General features: G+C 42.2%; 1 protein-coding gene across 4 annotated transcripts in view; it reads right to left on the bottom strand.

Annotated features, from left to right (window-relative positions):
* The window catches only part of LOC146967037 (sodium channel protein type 5 subunit alpha-like), a 468,832-nt gene that overhangs the window by 103,337 nt on the left and 342,217 nt on the right, over positions 1-23,278 (bottom strand). For 3 of the 4 annotated variants that reach the window (XM_085763726.1, XM_085763723.1, XM_085763724.1), the window contains 3 exons: positions 21,344-21,467; positions 6,348-6,502; positions 5,726-5,899 (listed from right to left, as the gene is read on the bottom strand). In XM_085763726.1, coding sequence (XP_085619852.1) covers positions 5,726-5,899; positions 6,348-6,502; positions 21,344-21,467 — 453 coding nt within the window. The remainder of the gene's footprint in view (positions 1-5,725; positions 5,900-6,347; positions 6,503-21,343; positions 21,468-23,278) is intronic. The other variant, XM_085763725.1, reaches the window with a different exon arrangement.

Below are 23,278 nucleotides of genomic sequence, written 5' to 3'. Positions count from 1 at the left end.
CGGCTTACTTCTGCTTTAAATAGCTCGAAATTAAAATATTCTCCTTCGAGTTTACATGGAAATAATAATTCTGTATTGAGATTTACATGGAAAACACGTTAAATCGCCTTTATTAATTCCGCTCAACGTCTGGAGATCGGGAAGGTTTCTGATTGGACAGGGGGTACGTGTGTTTTCGTATTTACGTCTACCGGAAGAAAACAAACTCCATTCTCAGTGTGTGAAGTGAGCAGAGCCGCTCCGCTGCTGCTAAACTTAACAACTCAATAGAAGCAGAAGATTTCTCCTCTTAACTGCCAGGATCACCTTCTCCGGGTGTGTGAGCTTCACACACTCGGGGAAGGCGATCCTGGCAGTGAGCTTTGCCTTCCCCACCGGAGCAGCGGCGACGGCGGCGGCGGCCAGGCACCAGGGTCTGTGGAGCGAGTCAGTTAATACGCATGCGTAGAATGACAGAAATTAATTTTCAGAAGAATAAACGTTTACATGATCGAGGAATTAATTAATTCAGATTTAAAATCGGAATAAACCACCCACTTACTTCTGAATTAAGTTTAATTCTGAATAATCATTTTTCAATATCCTCAATGCATGCCTTTGTTTGGTGTGCATTATAAACTGTGTCTGTGCACGTGTCTCACTCAAGGGGGCAGTTGTCGGTCTGAGAAGTGAAGCTCACTTCCGCGTTCAAAAAACTGAAATCCCCTCGGATTCCTTTGGGGGCTGGTGTCAGAAAGCAGCATTCTCCATAGACCCCCATGTTAAAATCGCCGACTTTACATCCTCAATAAACATGATCAAAGCCTGGTGTCAGAACGTTTTTTGGTCTCAATCGATAGTTTCTACCCCCGGACACTATGTCCATTCTTTTTACAGTCTATGGTCTCACTCTGTCACCATAAAGTTGCCTAGAGGAGCTGGAGTGAAAAAGTGTCTGAGTATTCAGTGTATGCCATGCATGCAGGGAGTGGGGTGTGTGTGTGGGGGGGGGGGGGTTGCTCATTGCCCAGAGGCTTTTTGGACTGCATTATTGCAGATGGCAATCATCTACAGAGATACTGCACACACTGAAAAATGATCAAATGGTCTTTTCCAATTTGTTAGCTAGTGTTAACAAGCAAGCTAACCACAGCATCTGTCTTTTATAGGAAGCCACTTCTGTCTCGGCATCAGCGGTCTCAGTGGACACACTTCCAGCTGGAAGTGTGTCCACTGAGACCCCCCCCCCCCCCCCCCCGCAGCTGTCCATGGTGCTGAACCGGGTGACGTTGTTTACACTCTGCGTTGTGGCTTGTCTGTGAAACGTACGCTGCTCAGGGACTGGACATGTCCCACAGAGTAAAAGAAATACACTTTTTTTGTTGAGCATTATATGAAGTGCTTTTTTTGCAGTTAATTATTCACATGATCCGTTTGATCCCAAAAAGGAAAAAAGGATCAATGTGCAGCCTCCGTTTCCTTTCTGATTACGTCTGTCTGTCTGTTCGGAGTGGGGGGGGGGGGGGGGGGTTTGGAATGGAGGGGTTTCCCCAATAGCCTTTTCCGAATAGCAGGGTCTTTAGAAAAAATAAGAAACCCCGCTATTACGAAGAATGGAAGCCTATTTTCGGAAAGGCGGGATTTCAGAAAGGCAGGGTGTAACCATGCTCTGGAGGGGGAGCAATAGGCATTATTGTTAATTTGCAAATTTGTTAGTTAAGGTGGTGTCTGTCCAGGGGGAGGGGGCGGTAGCGGATTGTCCGGGGGGGGGGGGCTATGCGGAGATGAATGAATGGCGAATATCGCTAGTATATACTTTTTTTTTTTTTTTTGGAAGACGTTAGTTTAGGCGGCGGCCCTTTGTTGTTAAGGTTGTTAAGTGTTCAGCTGGTGTTTAGTCTGGCTCCTGTAGGCAGTGGTTTGTCCAGCTCCTGTCTCCAGTGTCCAGCCAGCGGTGACTCCCAGAGGGCGGTCCAGTCCAACTTTGCTTCTGTCTTCCAGTTAGCAGTCCAGCCCATCTCAGTCCCTGGTCTACAGTTGGTGGTCTGCCTCCTTATAGCTCTTCTGCAGTCCACCTCCATCCTGGTGTTGGTCTAGTCAGTGGTCTGCCTCCCTCCTAGTCCTGTTGCTGCTCTCTAGTTGGCAGTCCACTTGTGGTGTTGTTGACTTGCAGAGGTGACTCGCAAGCAGTGTTGCCCTTCAGCCTTACCTCCAGAGGGGACTCACAGGTGGTGTCGCCCTCCAGTCCTGCCTCCAGGGGACTTGCAAGCGGCGCTGTCCTCCAGCTCTGGCTCCAGAGGGAACTTGCGTTACATCTCCTCATGCACATATCTTGTGTCATGTGTGTTGTACTTTGTAGTTTGGCCTTGGTGTCTCCCACTCTCTCCATGTTTTCCACAGATCTATCCAGAGCTCCATCCCTCAGCTCAAGTACTACATTGAGTTGGATCAATAAATACATCAGCACAGCTGAACAGTTCTTCTATATGCTTAGTCAAGTTGTGAACAAGTTAAGCAAACAAGGCCCAGTTACAATACCCATTCATAGCACCTGTCACTTTGGCCCAGCACTTTGCACCTTGCACTTTATTTCCCAAACTGTCCAGGTTCCATTACTGGCCTGATTATCTGACCTGTTTTTTACCTTGTTGTCTGCTTCGTCATGTCGTGTATATAACTGTGTTCCCCTGTTACTGTATTGTTTTTATGTTCTGGGACTCCGGATGGAAATTAGCATCGATGCTACAATCCGGCACATTTACATGTTTTTATATGTACATTAATGTGCACTGTCCCAGTCAAATAAACAAATAAAGTAGAGTAAAGTAAATAGGGAAAAGAGAATATGTTATCTTATATAGTTACTTATATAGCACTTTTCTAGTGTCTGGGATCACTCAAATACCTCTTTTCCACCAAAAATAACCTGGTGCTAGTTCGGTGCTGGTGCCAATGCTTAACTGGTTCAACTCCAATGCTTCCAAAGAGCCAGTTTGCTTTTCCACTGGTAAGGAGCTAAGTCAGAGCCGTCTGTGTATATCTTCGCGCTGGTCCTGTTGCTCAGGTAACCCCGCCCCCAGCCCCTGGAGGAACCAGTTCTTAGCTCTGGACCAGCAAGGAATTGGTCCTGGTCTGGACCCAGTTTTAAGAACCAGGAACCGGTGCTTAGGTGGTGGAAAAGCAAATGTCAGGCACTGGCTCTGGCACTGGAACCAGCTCGGTGGAAAAGGGGCCAAAGTGCTTTACACTGTATGTCTCATTCACCCTTTCACACACACAGTCACACACAGTGCTGGAGACAGTGCTTAAAATCTAATCATCTACTCATTCACATGCAGATTGGGGTGCAAGTGTGGGTGCAGAGTCTTGCTCAGGGACACTTCAACATGCAGACTGGAGGAGACAGGGATTGAGCCATTGACCGTCCTGTTAGCGAACCTTCTGAGCCTTGTGTCATATTTGGCCTACATCTATTTTTTTTGGTCCACACACATTTCATAAATGCAGGCTTTTGTCCCTGTAGACAACTTTAACGCCTGAGCGCAGAGTCCGGTGGTCGTTACTGTGCATGGTTGCTTCAATAGCATGTTGTGAGCCCCCTGTGGGGTGTGGGAGCATGGGCCCATAAAATGCTACTTGCAGCTTTAATTTTGTTATGCAGTTTTGATTATTCATTTAAGTACTAATTTAGTTTTCCTTTTTTCTTTTACAAGACAAGAAGTTGTTTCTCATACCTTGTTAACAGTTTCGGCATGTTCTTCCGCCTTCTTCAGAACTGTCACCGTGATGTCAGACGGTGACGTGCCTTATCAGCTGGTGTTATGGAGGCGTGACCTTCCTGTCAGGTTTGACAGGTCGGTCACGCCTCCTGCTGTGGGGTTGCTCCTGCAGGACGGTGCTCCAGGTGTGTGACAGCATGTAGGCTCCCTCATCCCGATTCATAGTCCTGTGGGCACGTTTTCTGATCTCCACCGCCTCCATAATGAACATAATGAACTGGGAGAAGGCCAGAGTCATACGCACAGGAGAAAACAGATACCAACGATGGATTATGGAGGCGGTGGAGATCAGAAAACGTGCCCACAGGACTATGAACCGGGATGAGGGAGCCCACACGCTGTCACACACCTGGAGCACTGTCTGACATCATAGTGACAGTTCTGAAGAAGGCGGAAGAACACGCCGAAACTGTTAACAAAGGTATGAGAAACAACTTCTTGTCTTGGAAAAGGAAAAAAGAAAACTAAATACTACATTCAGACATAATGAACTTCCACAATACATTTAAGTACTAAACTAACTGTACGTAACTCAGCCTTGCAATGAAACAATGCAAATGTCACTAAAATTGAATTTATGTCATTATGAGAGCTGAATTAGTGTGAGAGAAATCCTCTATTTCTCTGAATCTCACCCTCTGTCTCTGTGAAAGGAAAACCAAAAAGAAAGAAAAATTTAAAAAGCAAAGAAGAATTTTGAAAGGAAGATTATATGTACAAATGTCAAAGTGTGTGATAAAAGTGGTGAAGTATAGCAAGTTGTGTAGTGCATCACAGTACGTTAAAACAGTGTATGATAGTAAGTAATGATGAGAATTAAGGCTTTGTTGGTTATCTGCCTCCACCACTTAGAGTCTGTTTATATCATGTAAGATAGGACTTTTTTTTTTTTACTGATATTACTGAAAAAAAATGTGATTTTTGAGAGATCACACCAATTCATTCATTCTCAAGTTCAAGTGACCATTTGTGCCAAATCTTCCCAGTTTCATCCTAGCGTTACTTAGATATTATGAACCAGAGAAAGGGAGAGATAGAATATCTGAAAACAACATGCCTGTGGCTCGGACAGAACCATGTCAGTCTTACAAAAGTGTCAAAATATAGTGATAAAATTTCATAGTAATGCAGTTCATAAAATATGATACAGCTGAATGGAAACTGTGTTTTAGCTCATCATTATCAAGTTTGCACCTGTTATGTATATAAGTAATATAAGTATAAGCGGAGTGGAGGACGGTTGCTTCCGCGAAGTCCATTCATTTCTGATAATCGTACACCTCGAAGGGCATCATCCCGTTTATACCATGGCCCCTTACGAAATAAATAAACACTAGATCAATTCCTAATACTTTAATGTTGTTTGTACCGTTAAAATAATACGTTTTTCACAATAAGCGGCTGAGCGAGAGGGACCCGCTGTGACCGCAGTGTACAGCCAGTGACTCTCCCACAGTCTGATAGTTGATCAGTGAAGGGCGGTGAGGTGACACAAAGTATTATTTCAGAAAGCCAATGCACTTCTTACAGCTTGTGTGTTTACAGACTCTAGTGTCATGATGCGCTGAAAAAAAAGTTGTTATGGTCCGAGTCTCCATTGCCATGGTTATCAACAAGTGTTTGAGCAGTAGTATTTACCGTAATTGGGCAATTTGACCGGAACATCTTTATGGGTGTCTATTATCACTTTTTAATGGACACCCTGCAGCCAATCAGAATCGAGTATTCACCCAGACCATGGTATAATACGGGAGATATTCTATCAAACATAATTTATACAACCATGTGCATGCATGTGAGTTGGCTGACTTAAATAAGCATACCAGTTGTCTATGATACTAGTGTGAAGTATCCAGCGGCTTCATCATTACTGCACCAACAATAACATCATGTATCTTCACCATCACTCCCATTGATTATCCTAAACCAATTAACCACTGAATCAACTAAACCAATCAATAACTCACATCAACGATGAGGAAGTCCAGCCAGCACCAGTAGTTGGTGAAATACTTCTTGAAGCCATAGGCAAGCCACTTGAGCAACATCTCCAGGATGAAAATGTAGGTGAAGATCTTGTCTGCGTACTCCAATATCACCTTCACCACTTTCCTCTGCTCAATGTAGATATCCTCAAAGGCCTGAGAAGGACACAGAGGGAATTACTGAAGAGCTGACAGTTGGCTGTATCAATATATGTGAGATCATTTACACTAGAATTAACGTTAGTACCTAGATCCTAATATCAGTAATAATCTCAAAGTGGAGACAGTAAAGAGATTAAGTACAAACTCCTTTAGGTGGCTTTGTGGCAGTTTATGTGTAGTTATCAAAGTAAAGTAAATTACATTTAATTATTCACTACTATTACAGGATAGTACATCTGATAAACTGCAATACATTTAAGTAAATTAGAAAATAGAATATACAGTAGGACCACTAAAGAAAAAGAAAACTAAAGCAAAAAACAATATTTATTAATCAAACAGTGAAATATAAAAAAGAGCGGTATATTAAGTACATTTAAAATCCTGATGAAAATGAAATAAATGAAACTACAGTAAAAAGTATAAAAGTATTGTGTCTGACCAGTGCTCCAGAGCTGAGGAGGATCATGAAGATGATGAAGGACTCGAACCAGCTGTGCTCCACAATCTGGTAACAGGTCTTTCTCACTCTCCACCAGATCTGCCCGAGTCCCACTGTTGTGTCAATGTCACAACACTGGAACCTAGCTACACACACTAGGCATAAGACAAAGACAGCCATAGAAAGAGAGGTCATCAGTACATTCCAGATGAATCTGAAGTCCTCTGATTTTGAGAGTACTGACCAAAACTATTGCACAATCACGGTCAGCTGCAGATCTCTGGTAACTCACAACCATGATTTGTTTTTGTTTGGTGGTTATAATATTTTCTAAGGTATTGTAAAATGTGGAAAACAGACCCTACTGGATTTAATTTTCCTCTCAAATGATTTTCTTTCTTTCATGATGTAAAAATAACATATTGCTGGTGTGTGCCTCAACCAGTGCCTTGCTCCAGGGCTCAATAGTATGACTAGGCCTACTCCAAACATACACCTTACACACAGGGCCATGTCATGCTGGCTTTGTTGTCGTTTGTGAATGACCCAGAGCACAAATCCTTCTTTCTATCTATTCTGCTTCAGTGTGTGTTTGTGTGTGTGCATGCGCACTTAGGTCTTCAGTCTGAACAATTGGAGCTGTTCAGACTGAGACGCATCTGTCCAAATGCGATCTGAAACTACCTCCCGGAGGTGGTTTCGATCCGTTTTGCAAAAATCGGATTTCATGTGATTTGTGACTGTTCAGACTTCAAAAGAGCCATCCGGTTCCAATCTGGATGGGCTAAAAATCGGATTTTGGCTGGCAGTCTGAACGCGGCCTTAGACCGATGCTAAGCTTCTGCCTTTCCACAACAATCCTCCCCCTCTCCTATATGTGTGTCTGTATGCATGTGTGTAATGCAGCACTTATTGAAGATTGTAGCCTTCACTTCGTAGCATTTAGATTTATTTTGTTCACATATATAGTGGACAGAGTGTCTGTCTGTCTGTCTGTCTGTCTGTCTGTCTGTCTCTCTGTCTATCTGTCTGTCTATAAAACTAAAATTACTGTAGGAGCTAAAAGAGGCTGAAAAATTCATAGACCTGCAAAGTTTATGATTATCTATATATCTTTTTACTGATGACAACACCTGTCATGTTGATTGGCTAGCTTGTTTCTAACAATTCCAAATTCAATCAGTTTGTCTGCAAGGGCAACTGGGATGATGAAATGCAACCTGATGTTCACTCACAATCCTGACTTTGAACTTTAGCATGATTGGTTTTGAGAGCAATGCTGATGTGCATAGACTTTGCTAGTGTAAACTTCTTGTGAAGAGAACAAAAAAAGAAAGAAAAAAAAAACTCATTGATGAAGTTGGGATCTGGTTTTCCTACTCCCATCAATAAAGGTTTTTGTCAGCCAGATTGTGGTCATTAGAAAAAATAAAGCTTGCAAGGTTAAGAAATAATATGTTGTTAACTCAGGCAACTGGACTTAGTTTCAGTTCTGTTGTGGCAGGAACTGATTGCAATGTTCTAATTAAGCAATATTACCCGAGAGGGTGTGCTTTAACGTCATTTGAGCACGACGGTGATGCGGTCAGGACCGAGGCGCTTGCGCCGAGGTCCGCAAGCATCACCGAAGTGCTCAAATTACGTTTAAGCACACCCTCGAGGGTAATATTGCGATTATACAACAATTACCAACAAAATAAAGCGTATAATTAAATAAATATTCATGTTGATGGACGTTTTGCTCTCAAAATTGAAAGTTTTTTGCGAGTGTGCTTCCCGTTTCCATGGAAATAAATGGGGTCTGACTAATAACTGAAACACAATCAGTCACGTCAGTAGACTCCTATGTGTAATGGAACCTAGTTCACCTCTACAGCAAATAGTCCGAACCTTAGTAACGACCTAGCAACAGAAATGATTTTCTAGTCCCAGATGAGTGAACTCTGAGCTGACGTTCATGTTTTAACGCGGTCTCGGACTTTCCCCAACTAAATCAACACTGCACAAACTCGCTCAAGTTATAACAAAGATGCCGTTTTTTTCCTTTCACAGATGTAGCTTCTACAACCGCAAACTCTGCATGTAAATGAAGTTATAGCGCCGTGTCGCCGACACAGCTGATAGAGAAAGCCAAACGATTACTGCAGATTATTTAAAAGCCCAAAAGGCGCAAGCGAGAGAGAGGGAGAGAGAGAAACATACAGGTAATCACCTCCGTTTTATCCAATGAAATATTCAGCTCCAGGCCATATTTTAAAAAAACATATTCACCGCGATCACAACTCGTCTCTCTCCGACTTTGTAACGTTACACACATGGGAGGGAGACGATCCTCTCTGCTGTAACGGGGAAGTTTACAATATATTAACAAAAAATAAATAAAATAATTGCTCTATAAATGTGACTTTGGCAGCTGTCAGGAACAACCTACAGGAGGTCAGTGTAGTTTGTGATTTATTTTCACGAGTAATAAATGACGTTTTTCAAAATAAAAGGGGGAAAAGTCCATGTTGCCATGGAGATGTGTAAACAACATGACATGGCGAAGTAATATTTTCAGTGATGAGTCAGCCGTGCTGTAATGCTGATTTGAGCACGTTCTAAATGTCTTATTGACCAATCAGATTGCTTGGTCGGAACTACTTGTTGTATAATGTGCAGCAAATGTCACCACAACACATTTGAGTCATACAACTTTAAAGGGATAGTTCAACATTTTGGAAAATTGGCCCATTGCCATAATCACTTTAGTCAGAGCAGTAGGTTCGTTGTGTTGTGACCTGCACATTCACCACGCTATGAGATAAGACAGAGTTGTTTTAGAGGTAAATTCATGCAAAACCGCTGATGCGCGTTGCCTTCAGGGACAGTTTTTCATCAAGCAGTCTCTGCATTTCCCTCGAAAACAACTCTGTCTGGTAACGTTCTGTTATTATCTCATAGCGTGGTGAATGTGCAGGTCACAACTTGTCCACCAGAGCGTTGCGGAGTTGTTGGATTGTGTATTTGATGAGTTTGATGAGGGAAACCAAGAAATCCCATGAGCCTCCGTAGCGTAGCTCAGAGCAGCTCCCGGCTCTGCTCCGCCGTTCTAAAAATAGCTTACACCGACAATTAAAGGTAACAAACCTACTGCTATGCCTACAGCAATTATGGCAATGGGCCAATTTGCCAAAATGTTGAACTATCCCTTTAATGTACACACTGATTTCAAGTCTCTAAAGCAAGACCAACAGTTAAAGCAGAAGTAAGCGGAATATTTGTGTTAATATACCGTAAGTCTTAAATAGTTATATCTTCCGACAGCAATCACTTACATAGAGTGTTTGGTCTGAAACACGGGTCTGTCAGTCACTCTGCTCTGCTGTAAGCCGAGTAGAAAACTTTCCTTGTATCCTACAACCTTTATCCAATGAGGAGAGAGAACGGCATAAAGGGGCGGTCCTCTCTGTGTGTGCAGCCAAGGGATGCGCGTGAATGTGGTGACGTAGGGACGAGGGCGGGGGCTGCTAACTCCATCAGCTGACAGGAAGTTAGCCAAAACCACCGGATCGCTTACTTCTGCTTTAAGTAAAACACCAGCGATTTTATATTTCATTTCATATTTCATTTCACTTCATAGTTGAGGTAAATACATTTCTCCCCACTGGGGTCTATATTGCTTTCCTGTGGCAGACGCACAGGAAACAGCATGGGCTGTGTGTCTGCTGCTCTTCACTCTGCTGATTGCAGTGTCTGTCTACATCTGTAATTAGAGCTCTGATTACGCTGGCTTTCTGTTTCCATGGCTACTAATAGGCTTTTCCCGATATGCAGGTTGAGTAATCCAATGAAAACAAGCGAGCGGTAATCCGACACTCAATCAGCCCACTTGGCACAGTTATTATCAATGTGCGTGTGTATCAGGAAACACCCTCTGCTTGTACTGATGGTAACCTTGATAAACACTTTTGCAGCTGTTAACTTTTATTGAACATCATTATATCAACTGTTGGGTGATCTTAGGGCTCCTTTGTCACATGTGCATGTGACATTGAACCACTGAACGCTACTTTGATATACAGAGACTCTTTTCAGCATAAATGCGATCTTGCAATTTTGCACAATCACCGCAAGGGCCGGAGCGGAGCAGCCAGCGCCCAGGATCCCCTACCCCCATCCTAAGGCCCTGGCTCTGGACTTGAGTAGCCACTCTCCCTTTTTTATTCAAGACTGGACTGTTTTTTTGGCATTTTAAAACAGTTGTTTTACCACCAGTTTCAAAGAGACACTTTAATTATAAGTAAAACAACTTTCAACTCTATGTAATTTTCCTGTGCCTTTATTAACAAGTGGAAAATTGCTGGTATAACAGGACCTCACATTATTTGGGGCCTTTCAAAATTTTCAATTTTCCTTTGATTTTTAATTATTCAGAACAAAACTGCAACTTTTTTTTTGCAACTTTCGCTGTCTCCCGCAATTTAATATCAACAAAAGCGCTTAAAACATCGCAACATGCACCGCAATATTTTTCAAAATGTGGCCGTGAAATCAGGCATTTTAGGCTGCAACAATCACAAAAAAAGCCTGCGAAATACGGTAGGGACTGTTCCTCCTTCCCATCTCTCTCCAGCTGTCCTTTCAAAATAAATGCACGAAAAGCCCGAGGAAAAAACAAAACACTCACTCGTGAGCTGGTGGCGGTGAGATATGTAGTATGGCAGCCGCCACCAAATTATCTATGCCAGGCGCGTAGGCAGGAGTGGGCCTGGCCGGGCCAGTGCTGCCCAGATGAATCACTGGCCCGCCCGTCCACGTTTCATAAGAAGAAAAAATTAATTGATTAAATTAAATTAACTGCAGTTAAGCGATCGTTTTCAATGGGAGTTGTTCTGTGAAATATAAACAAACAAGGCCGACAGACATGTAGCGGATCTCTGTTTAACGTTGGTGCAGCGGTGCAAGAGACAATGTTACCTGACTCAGCCATGTAGCACGACCGCTAAAACACAGAGACCAGTGAGTAACGAGTCAAAAAGCTGCAGACACTGATAACTGATCACTGCCTGAAGAGTTTGAATAGCCTCTAACTTCATGAACGCAGCTCAAACAGACCCGGTGCTTCAGCACGGTGATGCTTTGATAAATACAGCGGATCTGCGCTGGTTTACAGTAGCCTATCCTCCTCCTGTATCTATTAGCCGGTCGCTACCGGAGCTTAATTAAAAAAAAAAAAAAAAAAAAGCGCTCCTCGCGGTGGAGCGGAGTTTCCTACAGCTGATCAGCTGACATGTGGTCAAGACATAGCTACAGTCACAGTCACAGCTGCATTTCATTTTTATAGGACTTCAACACTTTCAACACTGTAAAGCACTTTGTGTTGCATTTTTATGTATGAAAGGTGCTATACAAATAAATAAAGTTTGAAGTAAAGTTCAACCTCAGCGCTGTCTGTCCTCAGACTGTCCTGACCTGTCCCTGAACCTCACACAGGGACAGCATGGAGCTGCCTGTGTGATTAGTTACTGAGTTTTATTGTTTACATAGGTACAGTTAAATACAGTTTATCATCATAGTGGCAGGAAAGATCATTTCATCTGTATGTATCAAATATTGTGTCAAGAGCAAGTTAGAAAAAAAAAGAGAAAAAAGTTGTGCAATAAAATGGTTAACAGTGATGTGCGCTATATGGAATGCACTACTGTCCTTCTGAGAAAAGATGGCCCATCCAATTTTGCACTGGCCCACCCAAAATCAAAATTCTGCCTACGCCACTGATCTATGCAGGAACAACCCTGTACATACTATATGATTTAGGAGAAAATACTATATCGGGATATATCGTTATGGGGATGTAAAATTACCTATATCGGGATATAACATTTTGTCCATATTGCACAGCTCTACACCATGCTATGAGATAATGACGGAACGTTACGAGACAGAGTTGTTTTTGAGGTAAATGCAGACACTGCTTGGAAAACTGTCCCTGAAGGCAACGCGCATCAGTGGTTTTGCATGAATTTACCTCTAAAACAACTTTGTCTCGTAACATTCCGTTATTATCTATTATCTGAATGTGCAGGTTACAACTTGTCCACCAGAGCGTTGTGGAGTTGTTGGATTGTGTATTTGATGAGTTTGATGAGGGAAACCAAGAAATCCCATGAGCCTCCGTAGCGTAGCTTTGAGCAGCTCGCGGCTCTGCTCCGCTGTTCTAAAAATAGCTTGCACCGACAATTGAAGGTAACAGACCTACTGCTATGACTATAGGGATTATGGCAATGGGCCAATTTGCCAAAATGTTGAACTATCCCTTTAAGGAAATCTTAGCAGTGGACCTCCTGCAAGTGTCTCACCTGAGACCTTCCAGTGACATGAAAACTGCTTCTCTCTCTCTATCTCTCTCTCTCAATTTCAATTCGATTGCAACAAGCTTTATCGACATGACTGATTTACAATTGCCAAAGCATTAAGACAACAGAATTACAATACATAGAAAATGAATTAATAAATAAAAATAAAAATAAATAAATAGCCTAAATAAAAAGGAAGGTGTGTGTGTGTGTGTGTGTGTGTGTATGGTAAACATTATAGAACAATAACAGTATAATATCAGTTTGCAGGTAGAACCAGGTCCACTGCTTTAGAAGCAGTAAATTACATAACTTTTCTTTATGTGTATGTCTGTGTTCTGATGTGTGTGTATGTGTCACTGTGTGTTACTGAACTCAAGTAATCTGCCATGGAGTATTCTCTTTTTAGGGCCAAATAGCATTGCAGTTTGCTTTGGGTTTTTTGTAGATATTGTCTTTTTGATTTTCTATAATTTGGTGGGGCCGGATTGTGTGAGGGTGGTCTCGGTGCTCGGTGGAGGGCTTTGTAGTGGCAGGAGTTGGGCTCGCTGGCCTTGAGGTGTTGGTAGAATTTTATCACTCTTTTTTTGGATCCGAATTAAAAGGGGAAATTGACCTAATTCAGCTTTGCATCCGTTATTGGGGGTGTTCATGTGGACTTTAAGAATGGTTTTACAAATATCTGTGTGCAGGCTGGGTTCAATTATGGATTGAAATATTCTGAGCCAGATTCTGACAGGGATATCAATGTTTGATGATTTTTTTAATGGACCAGAAAGCTCTTCTGCCTGTGTCTCTCAGATCATTGGTGGCCAGATTGAAATTTCCTGTGAATTGTGATGTTTAATCCGAGGTATGTGTATCTGTGTGAGTGTTGTATGTCTGTAGAGTCCAGGAGGAACCTGTGTTCTAACACTTGGGTCGTTTCTTTGACTGAATCTCTCTCTCTCTCTCTCTCTCTCTCACTCACACACACACACACACACACACACAAATCATGTGTTGTGCAGCATCACAACATTAACCAATAAGTTGGCATTTGGAGGACTAATGGGGCAGATAATCTAATGCTTGCTGTCAGCACAGACAGTGTGTGTGTGTGTGTGTGTGTGTGTGTGTGTGTGCGCGTGTGTGAATACAATTTCTATATTGCATTTTTATATTTGCATGTAAGCTTTTTAAAATTAGATTTTTTGGATTTATGTGAGTTGATGATATACTTTATCTGTAACTGCAGGGTACATGGGTGAATATCAGGGTATGGGTGTGTGTAAGTGTATTTATTTGTGTGTGTGTGGGTGCCTGTCTGTGTGTCTGTGAGTGCACGTGCTTGTGTCTGCATGGAGATAAGAGTGAAATAATGAGTAACTGTGACTCAGTGAGTGAATCTCTCTGTGTGGATGACAGGGAGTGGTAGTGGTCACATGTCAGTTTCTATGGGCGTATTCACACCAGGCTCGTTTGGTCCACTTGAAACTGACTTTTCCTCTGGTGCGGACTTTTTGGGGAGATGTGAATACAAACCGCACCAAGTAAAAAAATGTTTTGTCCGCACCAAAGCAAGTGAACTATCAGACTTTCCTGGTGTGAATACGCCCTATGTTTCGATGTTTTTTGGCCCAGTTGTGCAGCTGGTAAAGACACCTAGATACAGGGAACTATAAGTGCACAGTGACAGCACTGTGATCCTTGGGTTAAAAATTCAACATCCTCAGTGGCTCTTTGTGTCCCTCTTGTATCCGTTCCTGTGGAGACCAAACAGTGGAGGGTGAAACATTTAATTTCTAACTTTTAATCATGGCTGGAAGATGCATTGTTGGGTTTGACTAAATCAGCTAAAAGCAGGAAATATAAAACTAAACCGATGACCTTCATTGTGTTTCTTTATGGGTTACACCCCGCCTTTCCGAAGCCCCGCCTTTCCGACAATAGACTTCCATTCATCGTAATAGCGGGGTTTTCTATTTTTTCTAAAGACCCCGCTACTCCGAAAAGGCTATTGGGGGAAACCCCCAGCGCGCAGTGCGCATTGATCCTTTTTTCCTTTTTGGGGTCAAACGGATCATGTGCATAATTAACTGCAAAACAAGCAAATACTTCATATTAATGACATATAACGTTCATTATGCTTCTAGCCTGTCTAGCCTCTACCTGGTCTTTTTTACTAAACTTAACCAACTCCTTTCTTCATTGCCTAAGCCCAACCAAAGCATCTCCCTCAGTCAGCTGTCAGCACGAGCGGTGGCTGCAGCAGCCTCGCGCCCGTGTGAGCTCAAGCCGGCTTCAGCCGTGCTCGAGCGGCGCAGGGGGGGAGAAAAAGAAAAAAAGTGTATTTCTATTACTGTGTGGGAGATCTCCAACAACGGAGTCGGGGAGAAAGCAAGTGGGACAGATCTGCCCAGTCCCTGAGCAGCGCACGTTTCACAGACAAGCCACAAAGCAGAATGTAAACAACGTCACGCGGTTCAGCACCTTGGACAGCTGCGGGGGGGAGGGTGTCGGAGTAGCGGTGTTTCGAAGTGGGGCTATTTCGGAACAGCGGGGTGTCGAAGTGGAGGGGTGTCGGAATGGAGAGCTGTCCCCTTCTTTATGTTGCCATTCTCTGACTTGTTAGTGCTGCTTGCTGAGATTTTCAAATCTGACTGACCTTTCGTCTTGTGTGATGAATAATTAGCGCCAGGGGAGCATTGCCACGCACGCACGCACGCACGCACACACGCACACACACACACACACACACACACACGTATGGGCTGTATTGTGAGAAAAGCTCGAATCTGGTGATTTTTGCTCTAAAAGAAGCTGAACAACTAAATGCAGCTCCACAGTTTAAGGTCAGCTTCTAATCCAGTGATGACACCACACACCTGACATGTCTGGTAGCACTGTGTCATGTACTGCACACTGTTTTGACATTTGTAGCACATACTGGAAACTGCAGAGGCACAAGAAAAGGTCAAGGTACATTAGACTGGATATGACAACATGGGAAGTGAGTATAAAAAGTGTTTTGTCGCTGCACACATGCAAGGTTAACCAACCTTTTCATTTCCTCTTGAAAATCAAAAACGATGTCAATTCAGCAACTATATGGAGGCCAAAAAATGCCCTCTCAAACCACAATATATTCTAATGATAATGATCAGGAATTCAAGACTTATAACTGAGAACTTGGGAAGCATGAAGGGAGTTCATTTCATTCATTAATATGTGTTTCAATCTTGGGAGTTAAAATGTGGAATAAGCTCAGTGATGAGTTCTTTGAGTTTTAAGAAAGCCTTGAAATGTAAATGAATGAAAAAATATAAAATACAGTGATGATTACTTTCATCTTATTATTTTGTACTGTTGATGTATAGGTAATCTAATTTCATAGAGTGTAAAGGATAGGCAAATATAAGCCTTGGGCTTCAGCCTATTCCCTTTTCGGTCACTGTATGATATTTTCTTTTATGTGTGTGTGTGTGTATGGTTGCAAGTGTGTATAATATGTGCTGGCTAAATTGTTCACGCAAAATTGTTGATTTTGATATTGGTGTTGTATGACTGAAATAAACAAATTTAATTCAAAAGGTGCAAGGAAAGACGTATTTGCTGAATATGTGTGTCACAGATAATCTCCCCTTTCCTGTGGCACTAGACTGATGATCTGCATGCCCTTCTGGATTGTCTGGCTTTGTCCACCAAACGTGCTTTTAGCGCTCTCAGGCCCGGATCTACTAAGATCCCAGATAGCGGGCGTTACATTGTTTGCGCCCGCTAAAATATTGCGTGTGTGTTTAGTGCACGCAAAACAGGTGATCTACTAAGAGTAACCCGCTAAATGACAACACGTGCAAACCGCAGTATTCAAATGAGGGTTTTGCGCGTGGTAATCGTTTCCGCCATGGAGAGTGTGGACAGAGAGCTGGATGGACGAAGGGACAGAATGACATTTGATCCGATGCATACAATGACAGCATGTGTGTTCATCTCTCTCGCGCTCTGTTTAGATTAATAAACACAAATCGCTACAGGGCCCATCACACACCTATAATATGTGTGTGTGTGTGCTGCCCATGATCCAGTGGATTAATGGGCTCTATGCGCAGCTCCACTACTTCCTGAATTTAAGGCAGCTCCTTTATTTCCTGTCTTACATTATTGGACAAACTGATTAATCCAGGTGTGTCTGACTATTGTGACAACTCAGACACACCTGTATTAATCAGTTTGTCCAATAATGAGGGCCAGATCCCAGATACAGCATCCCCGCAGTCCCCGCAGTACGCAAATTTGTTGACTGAGACTGTGCCGAAGAAACGCAAAGAGGGTTTGTTAAGAAAAGAAAACTATATAGTGTTGCTTTAAGCTGTGGCAGGCAAGATTTGTTTTAAAAACAAAATGTTAACTTTCTTAAAGAAAATCATGTTTTCCCATTCAGCGATGAATAAGGAAAGGAAGGTCTGTGTATGTTTCTCTATGGCTCTGTATGCAGCAGCCTTGAACAATCAAATCTATTTTGGTCTGGGGGTTCCTGCTTGGTTGAGGGGCTGCATACAGCAGTAGTCTTTAAAGAGATGCTTTATCATTATTCACTGTAGTTCAAGCATCAAACCACTTAAGTTTTGATTACCAGCCCTAATGATGAAGCTCAACCTTATTCTGGAACTTAGACATCCAGATGACCTCTTTTTCACTGTAGTACAAACTCTCTCTCTCATACACACACATGCACACACAGCTGGAATCTGTCTACTGTGGTTAGTCATTCTGCCCTACTTTTGCAACAGCTGGTCGATTAATGGGAATCACTATTCCTACACACATACACAGTTAGGGTGCTGTGTCAGCGTAATGGTCTGGTGTGAGTCAGGAGGGAGGGCAGGTGGCAACAGCACATAGCACGTCCAAATATGTTGCTGTATGCAAAATCTTTTGATAACAGCAAGGTCAACAGGTCATCTCTTCTTTCATTTAATTTCTCTCTCATGATCCCACATCTTGCAGATCTCCAGTTCTCCTCTTTCCTAAACATTCTTATCCACTTTGTCCTTCATTTTTTCTTCCCTGTTATTTCATTCTTCTGCACCTTTTTTCTCTGTTTTCCATCCTCTATTCTTACTGTGCTTTAAATTATCCCTCATCATTCTTGATTTTCTTCCTTTTCTCCTCCCTTCACCTCTTCCTTCCTATGACCTACGTTCTTGTGCATTTTTCTTTGTCTTCTTTGTTTATGCCTTCTCCTTCATTGCAGTTCTTCCCATCTTTATGGCAGTTTTCTCATCTCTCTTCCTTTTGTTCATGTTTCACCCCTTGTCTGTCAGTGCTCCAGCAGCTGATCTGAGTCCAGCCGGTGACAAACGTCTTCCTGCTGTGAAGGACTCTGCTGAATCAGGGAGAACTGGGTGGCATGTTGGGACAGTTGCGATGGTCACATCAATCTTCTAAATGAGTCAAAGCTAATACATCTGCTGCTTGGCACACACTCCAGAGCGCCTCTTACAGGAAATGGCCCAAATGCTGGTTTTAAAACCAGGATCATCACTGATATCTGGTCTTCTCTCTGTTATGTTTTTAACGTATGAGGTTTTACATTTGTCTACCTCTGCCTTGAGTATTTGTTTCTATAGTATTTGTTTTGGATAGTTTTCTATTGCTTTATAAAGGGAGACCAAAAAAAAATTCTAGAATTTTTCTGGCTAAACTGTCAGCACGGCCACAAATCAAACTCTAAACACATGATTTTTTTCCACGCTTGTAGGCACACTTGTCCTGTCTCATATGAAGTGCTCAAAACAGCAGACAGACTTACAGAATTGTCTCAGTGAGCCTCTTTGTGCAGCTAGACCCGCTCCAGTGCCTCATTGACTACAATACAAAAGTAGGAGCTGATTTTTTGAGAAAAGGAGAAAGGACCTAGGGCTGGGCGATATAACGATCTCGATACGGGATCGTGGTAAATTTTTGATCGATTTCGATAATAAGCTATGGTCCTATTCCTCGATATCACATGAAAGTAAGAAGCGCGACAGCAGCCGGTCACACTTCCGTCTGATACTCCGTCTCGTGTCGTGAGCATGCAGAGTTTGTTGTGCAGCTGCAGCTAAAGGGAGGAAGGATGAGATAGATGGATATACTTTATTGATCCCAAGCTGGGATAAGTGAAAGTTGTAAAAGAGGGAGGAAACGAGTGGAGGTGGAGCCGATGGCAACTGAAGCGATGGTGAACATGTGGCGCGTCAGTTCGTCTGTCCCGGCTCATCATGAAAAGAAGCCTGGCAGTGTGGCTTCAGAGCGACTTGATGACACCACGGTCAGAAAGTGGAGGAAACACGGAGCTGCTTGTGACGTTTATTCTGCGGTAACATGTCTGTTTGCTCATGTACAGTGTGAAGAACATGCGCTATGCTCAGGCCCCCACATACGTATTTGACTCCGTGGATGTCCGCGCGCACTCGAGGCAGATGAGGACCTCGACCTGTTTTAAATGTGACACTGTACGCTTGCCTATGAAACCGCAAAAGTCCGTGGACAGTGCGCGCGGAGTCAACGCCGCTCACAGTATGCGCCGACAGTCTCTCTCTCTCTCTCTCTGTCAGCGCACTGGCAGCGTCAGCAAAAAATACATATAGAGAATCGATCAATATGGAAAAACATATCGTGATAAAGTTTTTTGCCATATCGCCCAGCCCTAAAAGGACCCCCTTTTCTAACTAGCCAGGTTGAGAAAAGTATTTGCCCTACAAACATTTAATGCACATCAGAACGCTCAGGAAGGTTTTTTGAACCAGTCAGTCTTTACCACATTCTAAGAGGTACGGTTCTCTTTTTTTGGCTGTTGTTAAGAGAGCTGCGCCGAGCTCAAATCTGACTGTTCTGCTCTTGCTCTGTGTTGTGCAGTTGGCCATCAAGTCTGTCACACACACAGACATGCGCGCGCACACGCACACACACACACACACACACACAATGGTGATCAACTATTTTACTTTCTAAGTCCAATGCACATGTAGTGGAGGCTGGTCCATAGAGTCAGAGGAGGTTGGCCCTCCTCTATTTTTGAGAGGCCAGAGGAAGATCAACATATTTTTTAGAAAGAGTAACTGGTTGAAATAAACCATTACCAAATCATTTATAGTATATTTTTTATGTCTTTTATGGAAGAAAATCCACTAAATTCACTTAAAACGGTGAATTTGATTCCACTCTGGGTCATAAAATCAGTGTAATAACTCATCTATCAGACGATGTAGGCCAAACTTTGTGCAAAATGCTATTTTCAAGTAAATCCGGGATTAAAGTGTGGTATTTTTTTTCGCATCGGATAATGCAGGCACACGGATTATACGTCAGCCTGCTCACAATTCACCAGCCACTGATATTGGATCCGTCAATCAAACGTCTGAGACACACACACACCGAGCTTGGTCTCGCCCCAAACATTGAGTATCCCGCCTGCTCGACCAATGACCAATCAAATTTGTTTTCCTTCCTCGGGTGAACTCGTGCGGCAACTCGTGGAAACTCGTAGAAGGAGGCGCGACAAACAGGACAAACGGCCATTTCTGAACACCTTTAACACAAAAAGCACTTAGTCCACTCCAGCTGCTGTATGTTTCTGTGTAGTGAAGATGCTAGCCGTGCTGAGCTGAGTTCAAGACCGATCTGTGATACATGAGCAAACAGGCTGAGTCAGGAAGGAAACAGGGTTAGCATTTCACCTGGGTTAGCCATTATAAGATCATTAATCTCTGTGTGAAAGTATTGGGGCAAGTGGCTCACGGTTGGTGAAGTATCATGTGACTGCAGGGTCCCAGAGGATTTCAACCACCAGCCTGATTACGCACTGTGATGCAACTTGGAAAATTTTGTGTTTCAGCAAATTAGAATATAATGAAAAAATACAGAGCTGACCAGATCCAGAATAATTCAACCGAGAATATTATTTTTATCAACTGATTTTTAAAATTCAATAAAACAAAAACAATCTTAATCTCAATAAATGAATACAATTTGACTAGTTGAGAAATGAAAATAATATTTTCATTAATTTATATACATTTTTAATTCATTTATACAAAACTAAGCAGTCCTAGTCTTTTCTGATTTTCTGTAACAAGAATGCATAAGGGTTTCAAGCCACAAAATAACGTGGATATACTTTAACTGAAAAAACTGAAAAAAAAAAAAAAATTGAATTAAATTGGTTAAAGAATTAAAGAAACTGAATTGGATGATTTGTAGGACTCATCTCATTTGGGTGAAATGCACAGATGCTTACTGTCTGCATAGAGCCCAATGTAAATGTTTTCTAGTGCTTCAAGTTATTTTTCTTTAAAACAAAATACGTCACAGATGGAACTGGGATGTTGTGAGTCCAGTGATTATCATCATACCTCCTAGCATTTCCGTCTCTGTGGTTTCTCTGCATATTGAACATGCCTGTGTAAACTGAGCCTAAGAAAATCTCTGTGCAAAAAGGCGAAGTCAGGAAGAAAACAAGCTGTTAGCATTTTACCTGCGTTAGTCAGTCCAGGAGCATAAATCTCCATGTAAAAGTATTTGGACAGGTGATTCACAGTTAGTGAAAATAAAATGTGACTGCAGGGTTACAGTACAAGGATTGTATTTACTTATTGCACTGCTTCCTATGTGTGTGTCTGTATGCATGCTTACCGTCTGGGAAGCAGTTGTCAGGGTCCATGGCCTCTTCAGCCATCTCTGAGTACTCATCCTCTTCCTCTCCAGGCTTCCTCAGGTCCACCGTGCTGCCCTCTGATAAGCTGATATTGTCTTTCTGCTAATTAAAACAGAAAGCAACCAATCAGAAACACTGAGCGTTTATCAGATTCAGATTCACTGCACTCTCCTCTGACTGACTCATGTCATGGAAATAGCCTGAGTCAATTTACTGTAAGCACATTATTTTTAACACACTGGTGGTGTCCTAATAGACTGACCAGTCTGGATGTTTGGTTGTGGCTAATTATTGTCCCAATGGTGCTTCTCAGCAAACCCTATGTGGTATATTGATGTGTTGATGAAAAGAAGGGATCACCGCTGACACGTCTTCAATTGTATTCAAAAAAGAAGTTTATTAATCAAGAAGAAGATCAGTGTACAAAAATGCCGAATCCTGGAGCATCTCTGGTCCAATATGAGATCTCTCTCTACTGGCCCAAAGCTCTGACCTTATATATGTTTCTAACTCCAAACACTCCACCTTCTCCAAACTAAGGAATGCAACTAATCAACAAAGACTACCTTGATCTGGATCATTTACTTTCTGGCATTTAACCTCTTGACCAAATCGATAACTTTTTAACCATAGGTCAACGGAAGAAGATGCCCTTGACCTAAGGTTTCAGCCTTTAGGCTAAACAAAACAATCATCAACTTTCCAACAAACCAAATTGCTTCTAGGCAGGATATGGAACCCATGAAGCAGAGCATCAGTTCACACATTCCTTCAGTTCAGAGAAAGCACACACACAAAGAAAAACACAAGACAATACAAGATATTTAAGCAAGAAAGTTAAGGTGTATAATACACTACATATTTCCCCCCTTCGAGGCTCGCAGAGTCTCGACACATAAAAGATAACCCAAACGTTAATGATTATCCTAATGAAACTAACAGATACTTATATGTAATGCTTATAACAGAACAATCATTAGCAATAAAACAATTTGTGGAGTGTGAGAGCGAAAACCTGCCAGGCAGCCAATCTTCCTTACAGTTTCCATCAAACAATCAAGACAGGAAATTCTCTCACGGTCCCTCTGCCTTAGGCAACCACTGTTTAGCACTCCAAACCAATTAGAAAAGAAGAAATTCTTAAAACTTATATGAAATAATTCAGCAGATACATATGAAAACCTCAGACAAATAAAATCAAAACAGTATCCAATTTCAGGCTGGTCAACCCATCGGATCCTCCATTGGACCTATCCCTGCCTATCATTACTCTCCCTAAACGTCAAAAGGAAAAGAAAACATCTGAGGCTACAATATATCCACATACTAGCAAAAACATATCATGGACAACAACAAACTTACATACATGGAAACATAACAACATAAAATCACATTATCAAGACACTGCAGCTCCTTCACAGCGTCCAGTTCCCATTGTAGACTTCATCAGTTCACATTCAGTCCATTCCTCATTGTCCACAATCAGATACATCTTTTCAGAAACTCAGAGTCCCTGAAGAATCACTCTTATGGTTGTATCAGCAGTATCTTTTGCAACAAACAACAAATACAAATTAAAACATCAAACGCACATAAACACATCACACTTAAATCCCTATTGTTACAAAATCAATTTTTAAAAAATCTTATCCACAGACTCTCATCCATTATCCAAGAATATTCAATCTAGAAGCCCTCATATATGGCTTCTCTAGACAAAAACTTGGCAAAAACCTTGCAATTTTTTGACAAAACTTGGTTAACTTGGCAAGTGACTGAGCATCCACCTGGTTATAACCCAATCAGTCTATTTAAGCAAATAAAATTCATACTATAACCTCCCCCCTTGCAACATGGGCCAACCCATGTGCTTCTTGAATCGTCAGACCTAAAAGGTCTGAGAGCACTATTAT

This window comes from Trachurus japonicus, chromosome 20 (genome assembly GCF_045865225.1).
Source record: "Trachurus japonicus isolate A0001 chromosome 20, Traja_1.0".
Lineage (NCBI taxonomy): Eukaryota > Metazoa > Chordata > Actinopteri > Carangiformes > Carangidae > Trachurus > Trachurus japonicus.
The sequence above is the reverse complement of the archived record's forward strand: the minus strand, read 5'-3'. Positions and strand labels throughout refer to the sequence as shown.